At 48.3% G+C, this 9,260-nt stretch overlaps 1 protein-coding gene across 1 annotated transcript in view; it reads left to right on the forward strand.

Annotated features, from left to right (window-relative positions):
* ZNF605 (zinc finger protein 605) overlaps positions 1-9,260 on the forward strand; it is an 18,745-nt gene that overhangs the window by 1,857 nt on the left and 7,628 nt on the right. Inside the window, exons 2-6 of the mRNA XM_011371359.2 lie at positions 386-496; positions 2,523-2,681; positions 6,418-6,538; positions 6,771-6,863; positions 7,387-7,492. Coding sequence (XP_011369661.2) covers positions 2,667-2,681; positions 6,418-6,538; positions 6,771-6,863; positions 7,387-7,492 — 335 coding nt within the window. The 5' untranslated portion in view covers positions 386-496; positions 2,523-2,666. The remainder of the gene's footprint in view (positions 1-385; positions 497-2,522; positions 2,682-6,417; positions 6,539-6,770; positions 6,864-7,386; positions 7,493-9,260) is intronic.

Consider the following 9,260-nt stretch of genomic DNA (forward strand, 5'->3'; position numbering starts at 1 on the left):
GAATAGACACTGCCGCCCATCTCTCTACATACGCTGGAACACTGAAGACACCTTCCCCAGCTTTTAGTGCAAGAGCCTCCAGACCAGCACCTCTTGCCCTGGGCCTGCTGCAGGCAGCACAGTGTCTCCTTGCTCACTTGGTTTCTGGAAAGGCGCCCACTGACCTGTCCACCATGTTCGGTCTTCCTAGCCAGCCTGTCAGCCTGTGGAGCCCGAGCCAGGGCACTGGAAGCTTAGGAGGTGCCTGGCCATGGATCCCAGACCACATGCGGAAACCACATGTGCTGGACAAGCCTTAGTTGGCAGGATTGCTAGGAAAGCTGGAATTTGTCCCTCTTGTCCCCAAGTTCACTAGGTACTGAGTTTTTTGGACATTTCCTTTCAGGTTTATTCTTGTGAAGGCAACAGCCCTGTGGCCCGTGAAGATTTTGGCTCTGATCCCGCATGTGGCTGAGCGTAAGTTGCCCGGGCCACGAACAGCAAAAACATTTAAAGTGTGAGTATTTATATGCATTGAGATATAGTACGTTTTATTTATTATAATTTTCTTAAATCGGTTCGTTTGTCTCAGCAATTCTGCCAAAGATGATATCTGTGATACAATTTGTGCCTTTTTAAAAAGCTTTAGAAATAGTGGTTGTGCTCAGTTATCTGGTTATTTGGCCTGTTAGGGAAATAATTAAAACCATAACCTGCAAACTCAGAAAACTGCTCCACAAAAGTAGAAGAGAAAGAAAACAGTTTTGTTAATGAACAAAAATTAAACCAGAATGTGATGAGTGTCACAGGCAATCTGCTAGAGATTGCAAGGAAAAGAAGAAAGCTCACAGGTAGAAACAACTCATCACACACACACATTTGTCACACACAGTTTATACTGAATTTACCGTAAGTGGGGTGATCATCTGTATTAGTTGATAGCCTTTATCCAAAGGAAAAACCAACCTTTCATCTCTTTATGATGGGAGGTAGTTTGACAACCTGGAGCTAGGTGCCAGAGTCAGGCTGGTTGGGCTCCAGCCTTCACAGAGACTGGGAGATAGGGCGGGTCTTCCTGGATGATCAAGGACCTGGCTCCCAGGTCCTAAAGAATGTCATTTTGGGGTTAAACAAGACAAGGCTTACTTAGCTTTAGAAAAGAGTCACAAGCATCTCAAAAGGGCAGAGAAAGAATTTACAATTACAGGTTTTTGAAAGCAGGGGTCCCCAACCTGGAGTGGTACCTGTCAGTGGCCTGTTAGGAACCAGGCTGCACAGCAGGAGGTGAACAGTGGGCAAGCGAGCAAAGCTTCATCTGTATTGGCAGGCGTTGTCTAGCGCCAGCATCCCACCTCAGCTCCACCTCAGGCCATCAGGCCTTAGATTCTCATAGGAGCACCAGTCAGTCCCTGGTGCCAAAAAGGTTGGGGACCGCTGGTCTAAAGTAAATGCTCTTTAAATAGGAGTGTGGGAATCTCTTTCCCTTTTTTACACGAGGAAAAATCAGGCTGTTTTTTTCTTATTGTTAATTTATATTTGCCCTTAGAGGCCTCTAAGCTCATTAGCGAGTCTCCTACAAACTCTGGTAACTGTCGTTGGGAAGGGCTGAGACTGGGCCTTTGAAGCAGAGAGTGGGGAAGGGACCCCAGGGCCAACAGCTTGGACCCTACAGAACCACTGGACAGCCCTGTGTCCCACCACCCCTCCAAGCAGGTCCTCAGGTCGGGGATCAGAGACCCTTAGATAGAAGCTGATTGTGGAGAGGTCCCTGGGTACGGAGGGCAGGGAGAGGTGAGTCGATGCCCAAGGCAGTGGGCAGCCCTGGCTGTTTCCATGGTCTGTCACACAGCAGGATTTTGACCTGCCTCGATGACCCCTGGAAACCCATGGCCTGAGCTGTTCCTGCCAACTTCTGAGGACAGGGCAGGGAGCATCTGTCATGGTATGAGCTGAGAAAGAAGCGACATTAAAGGTTTCCTTAGGTCCCTTCTTGCTGCCGTCTGTCACACCGGGTGGTCAGCTTCTGCACAGCCTGTCTGCCCGTCCCCCTTCTTGTTCTGTTAGCTCCTCTGAGCCACGCTTCCCTTGGGCCCCAGGGCTGATTTGGAGTGGAGAGCCAGCACCTCAGGCTGCGTCACTATCTTGAGCTAAAAGCCCCTTTTTGTTTATCCTGTCTGGAAACAAAGTGCATTTTACACGATGGCACCGATGAAGGCGATTTCACTCAGGTGCCCCCAGAAAATGTGGCTGCAGATGAGCCAAGATTGTTTTTTCAGACTTTGTCAGCGCCTCTGCAGAGCCATCGTGTGCTGGTGCCCCTCTGGTGTTTTCAGTTGGACTAGTGAGGCGAGTGCTTCATCTGGCATGTCCCAGCGGGAGCCAGGGCAGCAGGGTGCAGTGTCAGGCCCAGCGGCTCCCACTGCATCCTGCTCTGGGTTGGACTCCAGCAAACGACTCGTCTGAGTTCCCACTAAGAGAGAACCAAGATTTCGGTTCCCAGATGAATTACACTGTCCAAAACAAAATTCCTCCTGCATCTCCAGGACCTGGCTGTCAGGACGAGATGACTCGTGCGAAATAAGGAAGGAGAGGCGCCAGGGCCGGAGGCGCATTCCCCGTGGACACGCCGTGACCGGACGCCCACCCCAGAGCGTCCAGACGGAGGGAAGTCCCAGAAGCAGCAGAAAATGATCGTGTCACAGGTGAGTTGTTTGTGGGGATGTGATGAGGCGTGCAGAAACCTCTAAACCAAGGGCAAAGCCTAAATACATTTAAATCATAACCAGAGAAAAATAAACCTGGGAAAGAAGATGTCAAAAGCATGAGCGGGTTGCAGAATCATACAAGGCTTAACGCTGGCACGTGAATGTGTAAGACACAAGGTCCTTCACTGTTAGGGTTGAGCTGCAGGCTTTGCTCAGCTCTTCCCAGAAGCCGTGACCGAGGGGACAGGAGCAGTTAGGAAAGGCAGAGCAGTTCCTCGGTAGAGGCAGAGCTTTCCGATGCTTCCGTACGAGATGTGTCGATAGCTGCTTACGTAGCCGGTGTCGTGGACGAAGCCCTGCGCAGCAGGCCTGCAGTGAACGCATTCCTACGGCTGTCTTAGGGAGTTCCTCGGCGTAAGCCGGGGGCGGGAACGTGAAGGACAACTGAGAACACGCTGGTCAGAGGACAGAAACGGGGCCTGGGGACACGTGCTGCCCAAGTTCTGGTTTTAGGAAGGAAACCCAAGCCACTTGGCGGAACTGGCCGTTGTAGGAACTTCGGGCGGCCCTGTGACATCCGCCCGTTTGGAGTTCCGGTCACCAGTGGAGATGCCTTTGCTTCGGTTGGCAGAAGCAGGGCATCTGCCTTCAGCCCCGTCTCCGTACTTCCTGACCCAGGAAGCAGACCGCAGCATCCCTCCGCCTTTCCAAGCCGTTCCTGTCCACTTACCTGACTTCCCTCCTTTACCTCCCTTTCTTTATTTATTTCTTTGGAAAATTCTGTCGTTTATCCTGACTCTAACCCCTTTCTCGATGCACAGTTCCATGTCAGGAGCTCAGCCGAGCTGTTTCAAGGCGTCAGAGTGGCCAGTTAAAGCAGCAGCCAAAATGAAGGTTGCTGAGCCTTTAACCGCACGCCGCCATGGTGCGAGCAGGAGCCTGACACGAGAAAGCGCCGACTGCCACCCCGTTCCATGTTTCCGGGACGGCTGCTGGTCAGGGCGAGGCGGGTCAGCGCAAACGTGGGGTCAGCTCACTTCCCAGCAGCCCCGAATGAAGGCTCCTGCAGTTTGGTGGACTCTGGTTAGGAGGAGGGTGAGGCGGAATGGCCGGGTCACAACAGAAAGGTCTCCAGCTTCCCCTCCCCCACCCCACTGGGAGGTCCTGGCAGAGGCACGGAGAAAGGCTCAGATGAGGAGACCTAGGCCGCACAAGATCTTGGAAGCCAGGGCCTGCGGCCTGGACTGCAGCTCCTTCCGAGCCTGCAGTGAGGGCCCTGGCTGCACCCCAGCTCCAATGTGCGGATGGCGGCTTCCCCCACGAGGCTTGCCAGGTGGAGCCTCATCTGAGCTTGAAACTGTATGTGAATCACATAATCACCATCGTGGTCACAGCTCGGAATGGTGCCTCTCTCCAGAGAAACCCCGGAGTCTCACCTTCTTGCATCCCTAGCCCCTGGCAACAGCGGATCGCTTCTCCATCTCTACAGTTTCGCATTTTCCAGAATGTCATGTAATGATATCCTAAGTACGTAACCTTTTGATCTTGACATTTTTCATTCATGTCTTCGAGATCCACCCACGTTTGTTCCTTCCTATTGCCGAGTGCTGTAACTGAATAGCATCCCACTGTGGGGACGCACCTGTCTGCTTCTCCGTTCGCTTCTGAAAGGCATCTCGGGTGCTCTCAGTTTTTAGCAGTTGTGTTCATAGCATCCAGTTTTCGGGTGAGCGTGTGTTTTCAGTTCACTTGGGGATTACTGGGGTGTGTGGCAAGTCTTTGTTCAACATTACCTTCCAAAGTCACTATACCTTTTTGTGGTCCCGCCGTCAGTGCCAGAGCGTTGCTGTTCTGCACCCTTCCTGGCGTTTGTCAGTTTGGGGTTTTTTTATAATGTAAGCCATTGTATTAGGTATGTAATAGTATCTCTTTATACTTTGGATTTATATTTCCCTACTGACAAATGATGTCGAACATCTTTTCATAATGTTTATTTTCCACGCATATATCTTCTTAGGTGAAGTGTGTTTTACGCTATTTTTCTCATTTTTAATGGTGTTTGTTTCCTTATTGTTGAGTTTTAAGAGCTCTTTATATATTCCAGATAGAGATACTTTCTCAGATAAGTGACTTGCAAATATTTTTTCCTAGTCTGTGCCTCATGTTTTCTTTCTCTTAACCATGTCTTTCACAGAGGAAAAAAAATTGAATTTTGAAAAAGTCTAACATACTAATTTCTTAGACTGATCATGTGGTGGATGTCATATTTAAAACTTTGTTGCCTGTGTGACCCACCCAAGGTCACACAGGTTTTCTCCTGGAAGCTTTATAGTTTTCTGTTTCACATTTAGGTCTGCGATCCGTTTCGAGTTAACTTTTATGTGAAGCATCAGGTTTATTCTTTTGATCATGGGTATACGGTGGTCCTAGCGCCGTTTTTTGAAAAGACACCTTTCTGCATAGAATTGCTTTTACCTTTGTCAAAAATCAACTGAGCGTATTTGAGGGTGTCTGTTTCTGGGCTCTCCCTTCTGTTCCATTCATCTACGTGCCTACCTATTCACTAACATCAGCTTGTTTTAAGTGCTGTGGCTTCATGGGAGGTCACAGAATCAGGTCATGTGAGTCCTGTCACATTGTTCTTCCAAATTGCGATCGCTGCTGTAGTTCCTTTGCCTTTTATCCCATGCCTAAATGTCCTTCTTTCATGTAACACCTTACTGCCTCCGGCCCGAAAAGACAGAGTATCTAAGAACATGTTTTCTTTCTCCTCATCTTCATATTTCTAGCACCTGTTCTGGTTCTGGGTGCCTCAGTTGCTCAATATCTGTGTTCTAGAAGATACCTGAAGGAGCTAGCGAGATGGTCCTACTTGGGAACAGGATGACACCAGAGGGGGCGGCGTGCTTTAGAGTTGTAGATGTGGTTCTGGTTTTGATAGGGACTGAGAAACAGTCTGTCATGTAGCAGGTACAGGCCAGGCCTGGGGCAGCGGTGCTCAGAGAAGAACTGTCCCCAAATCCCATGTGCACCTTCCGGGCAAACACTGTGCTTACTTAAAGAGAGCCGATTTCAGTGTCTCATTCAGGGAATAGATAGGTGGAGAGATGAATGAAGTCACAGTGATAAATGTTTTAATAACATTTAATAACATTTTTGTTTCTAAAGGTGCAACGCATGATTAGGATGTTATATTAGTTAACCGCTGCTGTGTAACAAATTACGCCAAACCTTAGTGGCTGAAAACACAAACATTCATCTCAGTTTCCGTGGGTTAGGAATCTGCCGGCCGCTTACCCTTTCGGTTCTGGTTCAGGTTCCACTGTGCCCCTGCGATCACAGTGTTGAGACGCGTTGTGCTCATCTCGCCATAGTGAGGGCGGCCCCGGCCAAGTTCACTCGCTGGGGCGTGGGCGGGCCCGGCTCCTTGGCTCCTGGGCCTCTCCACAGGGCTGCCTCGCAGCAGGCAGAGCAAGAGAGGTTCCCAGAGTGGAAGTACATCCTTCTGGAACCAATCTCGGAAGTGACGGTTATCACTTCTGTCTGCTCCGTTCCATCCAGTGGAAGTGAGTCAGTAAGTCCAGCCCCTCTTCAGGAAGGGAGGGTTAGCCAGAAGCTTGACTGGGAGTTGGAGGTCAGTGGGGCCAACGTCGTGGCTGCCTGCCACCGCAGAGAGGGAAGGCTGCATTCTACACGGAGTCGCTGCCCGTCTAACGGGATCGCGCTTCCCTAGATATCATTCGAGGACGTGGCCGTGGAGTTCACGCTGGACGAGTGGCAACTACTCGACCCTGCGCAGAAGAACCTGCACAGAGACGTGATGCTGGAGAACTACAGCAACCTCGTGCTCCTGGGTAAGAACATCCTCACACGCTGCAGCCTGTGCCCCAAAACTGAGGGGCCCCCGAGATCTGTACTGATGGTGGATTTCAGCGTCAGATGGCCAACCCTTCGATTTATACACCCCGCTGAAGGATTTCTATTCGCATGCTTTATTTCATAGCCTTCGTAGGTGCAAGCTCCCTATAGTTAGAGTCCCCCAGCCCGCAGGCAGTGGTGTCCAGGCCCTGTGTTTCCAATCGACAGGCTGTCAGATTCTCAAACCTGGTGCAGTGTTCAAGCTGGAGCAAGAAGAGCCCTGGATGATAAATGCGGAGGTCCCGAGTCAGAGCTTCGCAGGTGAGAAATAATCAGGCGTGTGGCCTACAGTGAATGTCAATCCCAGGTTTTCGATGATAGGTTAGCACTTTTGAAATGTTATTTATAAAACTGTGTTTAAAGTTCCTAAATCTTTCGAGTAGACTCGGGACTGGTGACATAGTTCTTCATGATTTTCAAAGTGCTCTGTATCCTGGTCTCCACATCAGGATGCGTCCTCTCTGCGTCGAGTCGATGCTGGAGTGTACCCCTCTCCACTGCGTAGCGCCACAAGTTGGTGGCTGGTGATTTAGGCCTTTGCCTTCGTGGATAAGGCTCTTCCTAGCTTCCTTTGTCCTTTCTTCTCTCCCGCCCATTCCAGCCTGCAAAGGCGGGCTTCTTCTCTCAAGAAATCAAATTTTTCTCATTTTAGGCAACACGGATTACCTTTGAGTTTCCTTTATTATTTTTCTTTTCTCTCTCGAGTTAGATTTCTTTTGTAAACCCACAGAGAGTAGAAGGTGAATCCCTGGCTCCAGGCCGACAGATGACCCCCTTAACGCAGCAAAGGGTCGTGCCCCTTTGCGGCCGCTGCAGACCCGGAACGTTGCAGTCAGCCTCCCGGGCACCTTCCTGATGCGGCTGGTGGTCAGCTCCTCTAAAGCGTCTCGGTCATCCGTCAGATAGTCTGCTGGGGTTTAGGCCTTCATTAGCTGCTGCGTGATGTTTCCCCTTTATGTCGAAGACCCTCATGGCGCAACATTTTATCTGTTCCGTTTCCAGCTCCTTTTGCTCTGGTTTCTTCCTCAGAATGTTTCGTGCATTCCTCCTCTGCAGATGGCCTCTGATCGTAGCGTGTGCCTCTCTTCGGCATGAGCTCTTTCACCTCTAGCGAAGGGACCTTGTCTCCCGGCCTTTTCCGGAACCTCTGCCCATTTAGCATTGTTACAGGATTTACGTGGAATTCCGTAACCTAATTATTCCTAATTGGGCCTTAGGGTTTTTCCCACACTGAAAGATGGCCAGTAACCTCTTCTTCTCTGTTCTCTATGGCATTCGTGATGTATAATTATTAACTATTTCATTATTACTTGTTGTGGGGCCAGGCAGGAACTTTCTTATTCATCACATATTTCTTTAGAACAACGGTTTTCATCTAACCTTGAGAAGTCTATCAAATTACTGATGTCTAGGCACCATTCACATGGATTATTAGGCTACGTATGTGAAGTTTAGGAAAGCGGTCAATATAATTCTGTGTTCCACCCTTTAAAACCGCTGCTGTTATGTGGAATGAGAGAAATCGAGAGAATATAAGAGTCATGAACTAACCTTGTGGGACCAGAGAATTTTAACATAAAATTCAAAACTATAAAATATTCAATAATTCCACATTTGAACTTACAGCATTCATGTTAAAATGCAAAGCTAATTATCAGGATTGATGCTAGAGAAAGGAACTGCTTTAGAAGTTTAGAGACAAATGAATCGTATCTGTCCCACACATATTGAGGGCTTGTTATGTGACTGAAAAATACAAACCTGGCCCCTGCCCTGGGGCTTTACGTTCTCATGGGCACAGAAGTGAGATGGTTACCTATCGATAAGCACTATGAAGAAAATAGGATATTCGTTAGTGTGCCTTTAAAACGATGTTGAGACTTGAGTGAGCCACGCACGCCAAAAGCTGGGAAGAGCACGTCAGATAGGAGGAACAGCAAATGCCAAGGTTGTAAGGCAGGAAAAGGGTCAGAGGAATGGTAAGGAATTCAGCGTGGCTGAGGAGTGATGAGCAAGAGCGTTGTGAGGGGAAGTCAGCGAGGATGGAAGAAACCAGGTCATGCCAGGGCGCGGGAGCCACGATAAAAGTTCGTGTTTCTCAAAGGTTTTGGTTTTCTTTTTAAGCCATGGAGTAGAAAGGTCTGATTGCATTTTCTAAAGATTCCCGGCTGCTGCATGGAGACTAGAATGGGGAGAGAGCAAGACTGGAAGTAGGAATATCAGTTTGAAAATAGGATGAAAGGACGGCAGTATTTACTAGAGTGTAACAGAAACATAACTGGGAATTTACACCTGTACCCGTCCCGAAGAGAACACCAATAAAAGATGGTCCATTTGTTTTCCAAAATAACAATACTTTCTTTTTTATTTCTTAAAGATTTCTTGATACAGTTGAACTACTTCAATATTGTTTTATATCGTTTACTTTATCAATTTAGATATATATTTTATTTCTCAATTTGATTTTAACTTAAAATTTTATTTTTCTTTACTCTCAAATTTCATGAAGCAACTTTTTATAAACTCTTCAAGTGGATCTCATGTCTACATGTGACTCTTGCTTTTAATCGCCAAACTCGTTTCCATACTCTATTCCATCTCAATAAATAGCATTATCATCTCCACTCGAGCTCAAAACGTTGATCTTTTATTCTCCTC

The sequence above is a fragment of the Pteropus vampyrus genome, unplaced genomic scaffold (assembly GCF_000151845.1).
Source record: "Pteropus vampyrus isolate Shadow unplaced genomic scaffold, Pvam_2.0 Scaffold189, whole genome shotgun sequence".
In the NCBI taxonomy this organism is placed as follows: domain Eukaryota; kingdom Metazoa; phylum Chordata; class Mammalia; order Chiroptera; family Pteropodidae; genus Pteropus; species Pteropus vampyrus.